At 36.9% G+C, this 16,294-nt stretch overlaps 1 protein-coding gene across 2 annotated transcripts in view; it reads right to left on the bottom strand.

Moving 5' to 3' along the window:
• Positions 1-14,691, bottom strand: part of LOC107548948 (solute carrier family 12 member 4-like) — a 22,656-nt gene extending 7,965 nt beyond the window's left edge. Inside the window, exons 1-16 of one of the 2 annotated variants that reach the window (XM_016229821.1) lie at positions 14,486-14,691; positions 7,481-7,578; positions 7,168-7,299; positions 6,902-7,048; positions 5,151-5,205; positions 4,782-4,912; positions 4,443-4,684; positions 3,766-3,980; positions 3,410-3,574; positions 2,714-2,812; positions 2,475-2,532; positions 2,214-2,388; positions 1,707-1,825; positions 1,341-1,439; positions 974-1,093; positions 743-847 (exon numbers count right to left, since the gene is read on the bottom strand). In XM_016229821.1, coding sequence (XP_016085307.1) covers positions 743-847; positions 974-1,093; positions 1,341-1,439; positions 1,707-1,825; positions 2,214-2,388; positions 2,475-2,532; positions 2,714-2,812; positions 3,410-3,574; positions 3,766-3,980; positions 4,443-4,684; positions 4,782-4,912; positions 5,151-5,205; positions 6,902-7,048; positions 7,168-7,299; positions 7,481-7,578; positions 14,486-14,624 — 2,099 coding nt within the window. In that variant the 5' untranslated portion in view covers positions 14,625-14,691. Of the gene's footprint in view, positions 1-742; positions 848-973; positions 1,094-1,340; positions 1,440-1,706; positions 1,826-2,213; positions 2,389-2,474; positions 2,533-2,713; positions 2,813-3,409; positions 3,575-3,765; positions 3,981-4,442; positions 4,685-4,781; positions 4,913-5,150; positions 5,206-6,901; positions 7,049-7,167; positions 7,300-7,480; positions 7,579-8,780; positions 8,857-14,485 lie in introns of those variants that run through there. The other variant, XM_016229822.1, reaches the window with a different exon arrangement.
• Between the last annotated feature and the right edge of the window lie 1,603 nt (positions 14,692-16,294).

Below are 16,294 nucleotides of genomic sequence, written 5' to 3'. Positions count from 1 at the left end.
TCATTATTATGAGAAACTAAGTCATTATTATGAGAAACTAAGTCATTATTATGAGAAACTAAGTCATTATTATGAGAAAGTTTCTCATTATTACGAGAAACTAAGTCATTATTATGAGAAACTAAGTCATTATTACGAGAAACTAAGTCATTATTATGATAAAGTTTCTCATTATTATGAGAAACTAAGTCATTACTATGAGAAACTAAGTCATTATTACGAGAAACTAAGTCATTATTATGAGAAAGTTTCTCATTACTATGACTTACAGAATTATATTTTTTTATTTAGTGGCGGAAACGGGCTTCCATAGTTTTTACTGTATTTAAATGATCACGTAAATGTTATGTTCAGTCTTGGTGAGTATAAGATACTTCTTTCATAAACATTAGGAAATCTTACCAACCCAACTTTTGAACGCTTCAGTACTAATGTGTTACTGACAGTACAAACACTGTTTGAAGTACGCCTACAGGAGTATGTTATTCAAACAATATATCCTGGCTTCTTAAACATTATTTAACTAAATTAAGTGAAGGTGTTCCCAGGTCATTTTCAAATATGTGTTTTGGAAAAATATCGGCTGATAATATTTTAAAGTTAGCATTTATCTACACTTTTTATCTAACATCTTTTTATATATTATCTTCAGTGGTTTGGTTTATATCATTTATTCTATGTACAGCAGTCATTTATTGGGGTTTGTCACAGACAATTAACACATTGTCTGTGACAAACTAACCTCCAGTTTTTGGTGTGGGGTGGTCCAGCCTCCAGGCGAAGAAGAGAGTAACGGGCAGCACTAAGAGACAACCCGCGGATCCCGTCCCCCCATTCCTTCTCTGCTCTAAAAGCGAGAAAAATATACAAGCCAGAGATTTGTGAACTAAAGATGGAGAATTCAAGTGACTCTTCAAGTGCTTCACAGTGATTTACTGTGTTAGTTTAATGGATGTAATTGGAAATCACCTACCCCTGATACTCAATGTATTTGTAGATCATACCAGCAATACCCATCGCTACTATGGCATAGTACCAAGAGGAGATGAACATAAGAGCTAAACACATACTCATGCCCAGAAAAGACAGAGCCCTGAGAGGGAGAGAACAGAGAGCATTTCATAAAAAAAGACCCATTATTTTACTCTACACTATTGTTACAATAGCTGGAATTGTTTTATTGGAAGTAATTTTTACATATCTGCAAGAAGTGAATAGTGGATTTCAATGGCTGAATGATCACATTTGACCTGAATTCAAATGTGACTACAAGAGAAGTTCTCTGGATTTGCACAAATAAGATACGAATGAATGCAAACACAATTTAATTGCACACTTACCAGTGGTAGTATCTGAACCGAGGTCTCCAGTTTGGCGTTCTTAAAAGTGTTTGTACTGCACACGCCAAGTTTACAAAAAGATAACACATCAGGAAAAACCTGTAAAGTAAACAAACAGATATACACATTAGAATAAGTGTCATGTAATACATACAGTACATGCAATAACATTTCAGGTGAAAAACATTTTGACATAAAATGAAACATGAATAAGCATCTTTATTTTGGGCGGGTAAAAAGAATAATAAAAAATGTAAAGGTATTAACGTGATATTCAATATAAAATGACATCTTATTATAGAATTTTGATCATTTATTTTGTGTGATAGTGATGTATCTGTGTGTATATTTGTGCTTTGTCCTCACATGGAGAGAATAGGAGCAACCATATCCAGTGATGCAATGAGGATGCCGAGCTCTGCTATGAGTCCCGTCAGCAGCAGGGCCCACGTGGGCTCTCCATTAGCTTTACCATGTCCAAAAACCTGTGCATGTGCAAACACATTGACACACAGGGACAGAAAGCAGCAGTCAGCTGTTAGCATCACATATTTGCATTTTAGCAAAAACATTTTACATATGACATGCAAATGCTTTCTTTTATGGCTTTTGTGGTTTGACATTCCAGAAAAGGAAGTAAATATAATCCAGGAAGTCAATTTTCATGTTACTGAAATTCTTTTTAACTTCATCAGTCATGTTTTAAGGCTTAAAACATAGTAGTTATACAATACATTATGAACCACAGATAAAAGCTCAACATGCTTCATGTTCAAATTGGTATTGTAATGAAGAAAAGCACCAGGGTGACAAAAGATGTGGAGTGTATATTTGGTATATTTTTTTGCGATCATATATCAGGAGATCTCTTACTCTAAGGAAAGGAATGATGTTATCTTTAGCAATGGCTTGCAGGAGACGAGGAGCTCCTGTCAGGGACTGAAGTCCTGCACCCACTGTGGAGAAGAAGGAGCCAATCACAATGACCCAGGGAGAGGGCCAGGACAGTGTGCCAACCACCAAGTTTTTACTGACAGCATCTCCAAATCTAAAAGGTACACGCAAGAACACATGAGACACAACATGCTTGTTTCCATCTAAAAATGTTGTATTTGTAATCTCTACATTACTTACTTATCTCTCAGCACCACACCCTCAATACAGGCCCCAAACAGAACCACAGAGCTGAAGTCTATCAACGGAGTCAAGGTATTCTATGGAACTTTGAATGCTAAATAAAACTGCTCTTGGAAAAAAAGTTTGTATAACACAAAAATACAAATGAGTCCTAAAATAACATACCGTCGATAAGAGTAATAGTTAAAATCTTGTTTTAAACATAATATCAGTACTACCAACAGCAAAAAGGATACAGACAAGAGAGGTAGTTGTAATAGCCAGGATAGTCCCTATTGGTATAGACTTCTGTGCATCTCTCAGATCTCCAGATCTGTTTGATCCTGCCATTATGCCTGTCCCAGAGATGCAGAGAGACAAAAATACAGAATTTCAAGTAATTTTCCTTCAAGTAATACTTAGATGTGTAAAAAAGATAAAGTGTACATTCAGCTGACAAGACATTATTATACACGTCATTCTCACAACTCACAAAACTGTTTTAGGGAGTTTTAGCTGAACAATTGGTATGTTGTTAAACAACAGTACAGTCCATTAAATGCGCTGTACTTCTATCCTTCACAGCCTCGTTTACATTCCCATCAAAAATGAAATATGGCGCTACCCCAACTAAGGTCTATAGCTGTTCTACATCAACTGCACCTTAACAGATTGGCAAGATATTGCCACTTGCAGTTGAAGGAGCAATTGAAAAGAGCTACTTTCTGCTTCCCACAGTGATGCTTGCATGGCTTGTGCTTACTTTCATTAATTTTTTCTTTCTTTCAAAGGGGGTCATATGCACTAATATTAATCAGGTAACCAAATGTTTGAATTTTACACACCTAATATTACACCTGGATTCTACGACTGACCTATCAGAATAAAGTATTACAGGGAGCTGTGTAATAAACAAATATATTTCTTAACCAAACAGGACAGATGAATTTTACCTGTGGCAGAAGGAAAAAAGATTCCCACCAAGAGGGTGAAGGATGTGGCGATGTCAGCAGACACATAGAAGCCAAAGGTCTCCATGGAGCCATGGACATCAACAGAGGGCAGATTTGCCTTTTCGAGAATCTGCCCTTTCTCCATGTAATCCCCCCACAAGTTTTCTGTACATACACACATGCACAAAGCAGTCCTAATGAAATAAAATGTGCAAAGCCACAAATATTACATGTTAAATAGCAAGTGCCCAGAAAAAGAGAGCCTTTAAATATATCTTATAATTTTCTAATCTGAAATCTTTTCTTTCTTTTTTGACCTAGATGCCATGCTGTGGTCCAGATCAATGTATCCCTACCTTTAATGATCCCACTGGCCAGCCCAGGAATGCCCTGGATCTCTGTTACATTGTTGTGGAGGAAGTACTCGTCACAATGAGCACTACTGAAATTCTCAGAGCTGCAGAAGTTCTTCCACAGCTGGCTGGGAACCGTGTCATTACCGACAACTAGTGTCTTCCCACAGACATCAAACAAATCACGAGCCAATGTGCGGTTTCCTAACATGCAGATCCTACACAATTTAAATGAGAAAGAATAAAAACTACAAGTTCTTATATGCTTATTTGTACCAAATATATTTTCATTCTGCATCACAAGAAAACTGTGTAAGTAGTTCATCTTCGATCCAAATATTAAGAAAGATGAAGCTATAAATAGACTTTATTCTTTCAATATAGGCCTATTATGTATATTATTTCCAAAACAAAAACAGGCACAGACTTTTGGCACATTAATCCACATATAACATTTTGTGTATTGTTTTGACCAGTGGTTCCCAACCCTGGTCCTGGAGGCACCCCAACACTGCATGTTTTGCATGTCTCCTTAATCAAACACACCTGATTCAGATCATCAGCTCATTAAGAGCTGAAACTGGTGTGTCAGAGAAAGGAGACATGCAAAATGTGCAGTGTTGGGGTGCCTCCAGGGCAAGGGTTGGGAACCACTGGTTTGACTATCAACTGATACTTACGGAAACTCAGGAGGGAGGAAGATGGATTTGACAGCTCCGGCATAGATGGAAACAATGGAGATTATAACACAGGCCAGGAAAAGGGAGGCAAATTTGTTGACATACTTGACCCCCACAAAGACAACCACAGCCATAAGGCTCAAACATATTGTGCCGTACACCCGCATGTTATTCAGCATCGCACCACTCCCTGCATGAATATCTGCGGGATGGAATATGGCAGCCTGAGGAATCAGATATTTCTGTAGACAATAAGAGTTGATGAATGATTATTATCAGAGCTGGATCATTTTGTAGTTTGGATCATTGTGCGTATGTTGTCATAATAATGAGACTGACCAGAAATATTTCAATTGCTCCCAGTATGTACATGGCAGCAGCGAAGGTTGTGCCCAAATAAAAACAGAGACCAACTGCACCACCAAACTCAGGGCCCAGAGACCGAGATATCATGAAATAGGCCCCACCGGCTGCAAAAAAAAACAGTAAATAAATAAATTTTTGTAGGAAAATAACGATAGCTATTATCAACCTTGTCATAATCATAATTAGATCAAAATTTAAAAACGTAATCTAAAATCTTCAATACTGATATTTCTTTCTAATGTACAATATTAGCTGTAGGAAGATAATTATTAACAGGTTTCCTGGTAATGTACTGTTTTTTATAAAATATTATAATACAAAGGTACAAACATTTAAAATTACCTGGAACTACACCATTTGTGGCTATGGCACTCATCGAGATTGCTGTTAACATTGTCTGTTAAAAATGAATAAATAGACAAATAGAAAAAAAAATCATACATTTAAACATTTTAACTATATTTTATGTTACACATCATTTTGTGCTTTCCACATATCAAACTCATTATGTGCACTATTGGCAGAGTTACAGAGCTCACACACTGCCTGCCTTACTAATCAATAACAGCAACATTTGAGGGTTGACCAGTAATAGTAGCAACTTAATCTAATAAATAAATAGATTGATGTAATCTCAATTAATTTAATACATGTTTTCCAGGCTATTGCATTATAAACATTTTTCTCCAGGAGACTAAATGTAGCATGCAAGCTTGCTATTTAAGTTAACATAATGCTTGCATGCTTCTTTGAAGCCGCTGCCACTGATCTGGACAAGCTCACAGAGACTGTAACATCATATATCAGTTTCTGTGAAGACATGTGCATTCCAACCAGGACTCATTTAACCAACAACAATGGCAAACCATGGTTCACTGCAAAACTCAGACAGCTCCATCAGGCTAAAGAAGATGCTCGCAGGAATGGGGACATATTCTTGTATAAACAGGCCAAATACACACTGGAAAAGGAGATCAGAGTGGCAAAGAGGATTTATTCTGGAAAGCGAAGGAACCAATTCTCTTCCAGTGACCCTGCTTCAGTGTGGAAAGGTCTGAAAAACATCACCCTCTCCCCCACTCCAGCACCCCAGATAAGTGAAGATGATGTGCGTCCGGTCTTCAGAAAGCACAAGAGAAGAAAGGCACCAGGCCCAGACGGTGTGACACCAGCCTGTCTGAAATCCTGTGCTGACCAGCTGGCCCCCATCTTCACACAGATCTTCAACAGATCACTGGAGCTGTGCAAAGTCCCCTCATGCTTCAAACGCTCCACCACCATCCCTGTCCTAAAGAAACCCCAAATTACTGGACTTAATGACTACAGACCTGTGGCTCTAACGTCTGTGGCCATGAAATCATTTGAAAGATTGGTTTTGGCTTATCTAAAGGACATCACTGGACCCCCTGCAGTTTGCCTACCGAGCCAACAGGTCTGTGGATGATACAGTCAACATGGGACTGCACTACATCCTGCAACATCTAGACAGACCAGGGACTTATGTGAGGATCCTGTTTGTGGACTTCAGCTTGGCTTTCAACACCATCATCCCAAACCTCCTCCTGCCCAAACTAACTCAGCTATCGGTGCCCACCTCTGTCTGTCAGTGGGTCACCAGCTTCATGACAGACAGGCAGCAGCTAGTAAAGCTCAGAAAATTCTCATCCAGCACCCGTACGATCAGCACTGGTGCCCCCCAGGTTTGCGTCCTCTCCCCTGCTGCTCTTCTCCCTCTACACCAATGACTGTACATCGTCATTCAGGTTCCTGGGCACCACAATCTCTCAGGACCTGAAGTGGGACTCTCACATTGAGCCCATTGTTTAAAAGGCCCAGCAGAGGTTGTACTTCCTTCACCAGCTGAGGAAGTTCAACCTGCCACAGGAGCTGCTGAAACAGTTCTTCTCGGCCGTCATATTTTACATTATGTCATACTCTGTGTGTCTTGTTTTGGACAATTCTCTATATTGTCAGTGTCAAACTGATTAAAAACAATGCTAGATTGTTTGTTAACAGTAAAGACACACAAGGAAAAGCAAAAGTACGAGTGAGCCTGACAGGGTGTTTGACAGGGTGTGTCTGCAACAACTCACACAGGAACAGCACATGAGAACAATGAGGAAGGATTGGACGACACCTGCTGTTCCTACTATCCAGGTGAGACGCAGAAAGAGAATCACACCAAAGATGTTCTGCAGACATGGCAGGTACACTCCCATCAGTGTGCCCATATTCGGAGACTACAGAGAACAAAGTAGAAGAGGGAAAAGTCCTTCAGAACAACATTGTTGCAGATGTTTTGGTTACAGTGAAAATATAATGTGCCTTTTTTATTATAGTGAAAATAACACTTTGTAACCTTGGGCACTTGTCTTCTGGATGCATCAGCACTTTCTGCCTCTTCATGTTCTTTGGCTCCCTGAGTAACATTTGTGTAACTGACCAGCCGACTGAGAAGAGACGAGACCTTCGGCCGGATATCCAGCTCTTCCTATGGAAAGATACACGTCAGTAACAAACATACTAAAACATATAACAGAATTCTACCCTTAACATAACATGAAAAAAATTCTCATTTTTTAATGTTGAATTTGGGAACATTATTGAGATTTTAGATGATATATTTAGCGGGAAATATTACAAAGAGAAGTAAATGAAAATTTTAAATGAACCTCAAACAGGGCCAAGTTTTTGTCGTAGTAGTCATTCCTCTTAGATGCTGAGTCAGAAGTGGTGAGGAAAGGACTGTCTTCTTTATGATTGCCATGACCTGGAGGGAGGGTTGATATTGAAACTTTATTTACTGGATTTAACAGACATATACATCATTGATATGTAGTGGGTGCATGTTGTGTCCATTAGCTTTTTATTTAATTAATCTTTTTTTTTTTTTGAAGCCTTTACCAACAGATCATCTTCAATTTGTTTTAATTGTATTTTATTATCCTATTATTATTATTATTATTTATAATTATTTTTATATTTATCATTATACTTATTATTCTATTATAATTTTCCATATGTTGTATCATCACATAAATATAACTTATTTAATCTAGATTGGTTTTATATTTACTGCCCATTTAACTGATGAGGGGAATAGAAAGAAAGAAATACTTATCCAGCCATTTTTTTCTCAGAATAACTGTAAGCTTTGCCCACATTTATAATGTAATTTCCTGACCTACGCCCACTAATTAGATGTGACCATTATCCTATTCTTTACACTCTTACATTGTGTAATTGTGCAAGAACTGAATCAAAATACTTTTATTTTTGAAAAATATTATCCTCCTCAGATATGTAAATAAAAATGGAAACAAATTAAAAATAAATGTATCAGTATGCAGTGGTGGAGTGTGTTAAACAAACAAATACGGAAGCTGAATTTGTAGTCCTTTCAATTATTTAATTTAATAAAAAGTTTCACATAAACAAATAATGCCTTGCAGCTGTTCCCTTTAATCAGGTCACTGAATCTGAACACTTAATCCGTTCGATTGTTTTGTGCTCTCACAACAAATGTCAATACAAACACTGCTAAAACAAGGCACCCAAATGCAGTGCCTGTCTTAATGACGCATACTGTGATAGACACCAATTTGTCAAGTTCATCATAATTATGCAGTTTGGTCTATATCCGTTTCCTAGACATTTTTTTGCACTAGAGTCTGACACCCACATTGAATATATTAGCCTGTCTATCCAATTGTTCAAATTTAGCGTTTTTTGTTTTTGCTCTATGGAGGGTAGAAGTCAGACATTAGAAATTGAAAAGACCAAATTGGAGGTGATATTTCAGAAAGAGATACTTGGACATATTCCTTCCCATATTAGTCTACATTACAGACTTCAATTTGCAATTAATCAGTTGCTCACAAATATATAACAAAAAAAATAGCAACTGGTCTGATGTCAAGATTAAATTGAAATCTCTACCCTTGCAGTTTGCTTGGTATAGGTCTCACTCACCTGCGTCCAGGGTTAATTTGCCATTATGGGTAGAGTTTGCATGAGCATTGTTGTGGATCAGCATGTTTGTCTATGTACAGCAAGGCAGGCAGCACTCTGAGCTGTGCTCATAGTCTATATCCAGGTCAATGTGAACTATTAACTGTTACTGAGAGAGCGATGGGAATCAGAATTTACACACAAACACACGCACGCACACCCATGCCAATGGTACATTTGCTAAAATGTGCATGCACACACTTTACATTTACACACACACACTGACCCTCTGGTTCAAATAGCATCAACTGATAAATCAGAAACCCTGCTACACACTTACACAACAGATTTAACATCTGAGCAGAATCACACAAAGTATTTAGAGTGATGAACACAAAATCACAATAAAGGCCTTCCACAAAACTTTTAATCCAGAATGTTAACACATTTTAAACACTCGTTTAATAAAATGCCTGAAAATGCAGAAAATGGAATAGCCATTCTCCAATGGAGTATTATACTTGAATATGTTCTTTATTATCTGAACTGGTATTGAAAATCTGGGATCCAAATGAATCTGGGATCCAGGGGCGCCGCTATACCCGGGGGAAAAGGGGGACAGAGTGCATAGGGCCCAGAGGTTGAGAGGGGTCCACAACAGGGGCCCCAGGGAAAAATCTGTACAATGGCCCAGAATCCCTAGCAATGCCACTGCTAAAATAAATAATTACATTAATTTATTTGGTCACTAATCAAATAAGTAAATTTGTGACACTGAACATGTTCACTGCTTGGATAAAAGACATGCCAAATACTATGAAATCCTGAATTTATTAAAATGTATTGATTAAATTTCATTAAAATTCCTTCAATCAATCAATCAATATAGTGGTCTCAAATCAATACCATAACATTATTGTATAACACAACCTAGAAAAAAATGGTCAAATGCTGCCATCTAGCGTTATACGTGGACAAATATGTCTTGCCTTAATCTGTGAGATAAAATGTATTTAGTTTTTGAACATTACAAAGATGTTAACAATTTGTATCCTGAGCAAGAAATGTTTGAAAGGAACTGATATGTATACCAGATATGTTTGCTGGATTGTTTCCACACAACGCCTAACAGAAATGATTTGACAGGCCCAATAAAGAATGTGTCGTGCTGTGTAACTGCAGGAGGGGGAAGCAGGAGCTTTAGGGTGGCAGGTCCGAACACGTTAACAGGGTTGTGCCAAAAGTTGCAGATCAAAGCCAAAACTACTAACCTCACGCATGTGTTGTTTAAAGTGAACTGAGAGACTTCACATGCTCACAATAGCAACATTTATCCAATCTAGTGGGCAAGAGCATTACTTGTTTACAGTGAAGATTGTATAATCATTCTTTTAGATGCTACACAGTCATTGGTTTTCAACAATCTTAAAAGATTGACACACATAAGCTGTTATTGCTCAGTACAAGGGAAGACTCAGGCACATTTGGTAACCAGCTACAGAAAACAGCTCTGTTCAAACCTCTGCAAATTGTTGCTCAGACAATAGCCCAAAGGTAGACCAGCTTTAGAGCAAATAGCGTATTTACCTCCAAAGTGGAATATACTGAAGAGACAAAAACACGTTGTGTTGGAAAATGCAAACCTGATTAACCTCACGAAGAAATAAACTAGCTGGCAAGGAGGTTATGTGTGAAATTGGTCAAACATCCCATTTATTAAACATTTAATGTCTTCATTCAACATTTAATGAGTGAAAGTCATGCTGTTTAGCCTGATTTAGCCCTTTTTAGCAATGTAATGTGTTATGATAGTGTACTTGCTTTCCTGATGTGATTGTAATAATAATATCCGCTGTGTAAGTACATTGTTAACAGCAGGTGTGTGTTCACTCATGTGTGCTTCTGTCTGTGATGATTTGTATTAGTGTTTTGAATTTTGAGACTAACCATTGTGCACATTAACTTCATAACTGCATAACCCACTCTGTTTGTCCTGCATGACACATCACTCTCCCGATCCTTTATTACAAGTCAACAGCTCCAGTAAGTATCTTAAGAACAGTCATATTAACATTATTCATTTATGTATAGGATACTTGGGAAATTAGTGGCTTTTACATTGCATTAATGCTTACCATTTATTTTATTTATTTATGGTTTCATTTTAGTCCCACCAATACCTTTTTAACAGTTTAACACATTTACACACCCAAGCTTTTACCAGTGTTTTAGCCTTTACAAACAAAAGGGGTGGACTGCCACTTTTACGCCTTTTTCATGAGAAGAGACGTTTGTTACACAACAGCCCATCACTGGTAATAGACTTTGAGAATTAGTTGAGTACAGTTGAGTAAGTCTGTGGAATTGGACCCTGCTGGGAGAGCAGAATGAACAAAGGCTTTGATGTGCGTTAACAAGGGAGAAGACGCTGTACTGATGAAGTTCCAATTTAAAACATTAGCAAAAGACAAATAGAATAAATACTCAAAAGCTCTATGAAAGCAACACTATGAAAAAAAGTGAATAACGCCAATAATGCACTGCATTATTTATGTATTTATTTATTTCAATATACTTTAAGATATCATCACAAGGACTACACAGAAAAGAGTCTAATTTGTGATTTTTCCCAGCATTAATAGTTAATATTAGGCTATTGCATTGTTTTTCCCATTGCAGGTTTTGTTGAATTTGTTATCTTGTTTAGTAACCTGTTATCATGTGATGTCAGTATGAATTTGTTCCTCTATTTAAAATTTAGTTGTTGTTATGCTTCGTGTACCAACAGTGGAGGGGTGTGTGTGAGTGTGGTGTTGAGTGTTTTATGATGATTGACTGTTTTTTGTGGCTTGTGAGTGTTTATGTGAAACAGTCAGTATTTTCAGACAACAACCACTTTGCTCTCCACAATTTGTACATTTCTCTTTGTAAACATGAGATGAAGCAGATAATAGTGCATCAAAATCAAATCAAAACCATGGAAATAAAGGTAATAATTTCTGTGTAACTCTTTTTCAAGTTCATCCAGCTTACAACATCAAGAGTTACTATATCTAAACAGGTACACGATCGTTTGTACTGTCTTGTACACTCTCAAAAGTTTGGGGCTAGTAAGATATTAAAAATTAAATGTCTTTCAAAGAAATACTGTATGCTCAATATCATCAACATTTCCTCACCATCATCAAAAATGTATTAAAAAATACAGTAAACACAGTAACATTGTGAAATAGTATCACAATGTAAAATAATATATTTTTATTTTATATACCACATTTTAAAATGCAATTTATTCCTCTGATGGCAAAGCTGAATTTCCTTTTTTTTCTAGAATTATCCTTCAGAAATCATTCTAATATGCTGATTTGGTGCTCAAGAAATATTTCTTATTATCAATGTTGAAAACACCTGTGCCGCTTAATACTGTATTTTTTGTGGAAACTGTGATACATTTTTTTCAGAATTCTTAGATGGATAGAAATTTCAAAAGAACTTCATTTATTGGAAATAAAAATCTGTTGCAACATTATAAATGTCTTTGTCACCTTTGTAAGTAACGTGGAAGTAAGGCATGACGTGGTTCATGGGTTTTACTGAGAGCTGATGCTTTTCCATTACAGGCCTGTTTCAGCACAATGACCGCAGTGTGCAGTCCTGCTCTAAACATCGCTGAGCTGACACGCTAAAAAACAAAGTTAGCAGTGTGCACACCCTCCTTCTGCTCTGCCCCTCCTAAAGTTAAATGATCCCCCAGTGTGACTGCCACATAATACCACTCTTCTTCATCAACCTACATCCTTGCTTACACAGAGAATATCACACAAACTTATTTGGTATAAAGAGATCTACAACCTCAATGCCCACCTACAATTTCCGCTACCACCTTTTCTGATGACATGGTGTGCTGTGAGGACACACACTTAAATCTTCTGAAGACCCTCTATGAGGTCAATAGGTGAGGCTACTGCTGAATTTTATTCACAAATGCAAACATATTAAGGGCCAGCACAGGATTTATTCAAGTCAGACCTGCCCTGTCATGGACAAACACATCTTCTGCTAGGAAATTATAAACTAAGAAATAGGATTATGTAATCGTACATTGTACTTCTTCAGGTATTCCAGTCTGTAATTTCCATGCTCAAAGTAGAGAGAGAGAGAGAGTTTAAAGAGCCAGTAAAGACTCCCAAAAATGCATGAGAAATGCATGACGTGAATATCACTTTGCGTGTATATAGTATATTTGCATTTTCTACTTTTCTGTGATTAAATGTCCTTTTTGAATCTGTCTTTCATTTGGATTATCTACCACTAGATTTTTTTACTTAATGTTTGCTATCCATTTGAGATGATGGGGTTCTTTGTTGTTGCAATGATTGATTCATGATTAGCTGTATAATTAACAATTAATTATCATTTATGGAATGCTGTATGGCAAGAATCTGCATGTATGCATTATTATTATTATTATTATTATTTAATTACTGTAGTGAATCATTCAATGCAAACATGCTAGTTCAGCATCTGCTATGTATTGATTGATGCAAGATATTATTAGTTTTTTCTTTTTTACAAAGCCTATAGGCAAAAATGTGACAAGACTGGCCCTAGCAACACTCTCATGACCTTACTAACAGTAAGCAATTAATATACAGTACATTAGCCTATATACTGTATTTGCAAGTGTTATGCATGGTGTGCATATCCCATTTACAAAAGCCTTACTCCCAAATTTACACCCTTTTACTCCAACACACAAAGGGTAAAAAGACAGTTGTGTCTCCACAGACCTGGTGGTCTCTCCGTATGCCAATTACAGCTGCAGTAAACAGATGCTGATGTCTCTTATTCCTGCCTTTGGGCTGCACATGTCTCTATCTTACAATTAGTTTCTCTCTTTTAAAATGTGCTAGAGAAAAGCCCTGACAATTTTCAAGCGACAGCTGAAAACGCATCTCTTTCGAAGCTACTTGACTTCATCATAAGAAATGATGAAAGTTTCTCTCTCTTTATTTATTCCTTCTCTTTCTAGCTTGTACTTATTTGAACAATGTCTAAGAACTTGGTATTACAACCACTTCTTGTGTCTGTTTGCCTCTTTAAGAAGAATCGCTTTATGTATCCCCCAATTGTAAGTCGCTTTGGATAAAAGCGTCTGCTAAATGACTAAATGTAAATGTAAATGTAAAAGGAACAAAATGGAGGAAAGAAATGCCAGTTATAGCCTCAACTGTCTTGGCACAAAGAGAGAAGGCTCCATCTTTTGTGTACATGAATACTTGAGGCCTGTCCCATTATTACAGACTCCCGGTCCCGCCTCTGCTTTAGCTCTTGATTGTTTTCCTTTAACACCAATGTGGCGTCTGGCATGTCATCACTGTGCCAAGAGTCCCGGCTTGAGTTACTCTTAAATACCTCCCCTTATATCATATATACACGTCATTTTATGGAGATACAACTTTGCCAACATGATAAAGCTCCTTCAGATTTTCCCAAAAACTGGGCTGTAAGTGGTCAGTGGGTTCTGTGATGTTAGTGACTGAACAATTGCCATGGCTACCGTATTGCTGATAGTTTGATGTTTGTCAAGAATACTAGGGTTAAATCAAACTTTTAAACCAAATAAACTTTCAAACTCAGCTCATGAGGTAGTTAAACCCAAGTTTTATGACTAGAGAACTGGTTTTCACAGTGATAAATAAATATATAAATAAATAAAAACTTACCATCTGAGCTAACTGTGTCTCCATGTCCAGGGTATCCTCCCTGTCCTGTGTCTCTGTAATCCACCCAGTTTATTCCCTCTAGACTGTCATAGTTGGACGGAGAGTTATCCTGCACTGGTACCACAGTGAAATGGGGCATGTTTTAATCTGTTTAACGTTTATCTGTCTCTCCGTTTTTCTTCTTTTGGCAGATAGCACGTTCCCAGCTGAACTCTCCCTGAAATCTCCAACACATTCCTGTAGTCTTCCCTCACTTCCTCTCAAACCATTAGCATAGTCCCCACCTTCTTCCCCCGGCCCCTCCTCCTGTTCAGACAAATAGAGAGGCCCTGACACTTTGGCCTGTCTCACAGTTTCCCCTTGTTCTTTCAGCTGTGTCTAGCTCTCACTCATGTTTCCCGGCTTAAAACATGAATCACAATCTTGACGAGGAAAAGAACCATTATGTGTGATAAGTTGTTTCATTTTTTCAGCTGTTAAAACCCAGATCTATTACAGTCTTTGTATAAAGATTATATTCTAAAATTATTGTAACATTAATATGCTAAAATCTCTCTCAGAGTTTTCTGCTTTACAGGGAAAACCTTCTATGGATTTTGTCTGCATGTCAAAAGGAAATGGTAAATACCTTGGCAAGACATGAGTGTACACACAGCAGTCTGTTCCAACAGGTTAATAGGTAACAGCTCAGTCACACACATTCACAGAAGAGTAATAGTTTTGAACTAGACCAAATATATATGGGTGCGCACCAAAATGTAGACATCATATTGTAGGCATTATCAGCATATCTGCTGATAACTAGAGTCTGTAACTTTGTGATTGTCTTTTCTTGCAAGATTTTTGTCATTAAGTGAATCACAAGGGTGTTGGTGTCTGTCAGTTTAAACATTTCCTTTCAAGGAACTGCATGCAACAAGACCACAAAAGATGTGGGATCATTGTAGTAGTCTGTAATTAAAGTTTCCATTTTTGGTTGCCTAAAGCCAGGCCCTTCTGTCGTCCTGCCCAAAGCAAGCTAAATGCATTTGCATTTTCAAGAGACTATAAAAAGTATTTGCAAGACTCTTTTGTGTTTACAGTCTTCAAACACTTATAATGTGTATTCTAAATTGAAATGTTACACTACCGTTGATCCCAAAAGCTTGGGATCAATCATTTTTCAAATGTTTTTGAAAGAAGTCTCTTATGCTCACCAATGCTGCATTTATTTGATAAAAAAACACAATAAAAGATATATTTTGAAATATTGCAATTTCAAAGAAATTTCTGGGGACCTCTTTGCATTTTGTGTTTGTACAATAATTTATTTTTGGGGTGATTTTATGATGCAATAAAAAATAATGAAAGAATAAAATAACTGTTTACTGTTTTAAAATATTTTTAAATGTAATTTATTCCTTTGATGACAATGCTGAATTTTCAGCAGCCATTACTATAATAGTGTCACATGATCCTTCAAAAATCATTCTAATATGCCGATTTGGTGCTCAAGAAACACTATTATCAATGTTTATTACAGTTGTGCTGCTTAATAATGGTAATGTAAATTTATATAAAGTACAATTTTATCATATATAATTATACAATTGTAAAATATTAAATTTACTACACAGTAAATGTGTCTACTTGAAATGTTACACAACGTAGTACAAGTTACCACTTTGACGTTTTAACTAGGCATGCATGATATTGGAATTTTGCCAATATCCGATATTTTTCAACTAATTTGACTGATATATATTTCCTTTTGAAACAACACCAAGTCTCTCCTGTACAGAGATTATGTGTGTTCACTCCCACCTGTCG

Source organism: Sinocyclocheilus grahami, unplaced genomic scaffold (assembly GCF_001515645.1).
Source record: "Sinocyclocheilus grahami isolate Dianchi unplaced genomic scaffold, SAMN03320097.WGS_v1.1 scaffold358.1, whole genome shotgun sequence".
NCBI lineage: Eukaryota > Metazoa > Chordata > Actinopteri > Cypriniformes > Cyprinidae > Sinocyclocheilus > Sinocyclocheilus grahami.
This window is presented reverse-complemented; position numbering and strand designations above follow the sequence as displayed.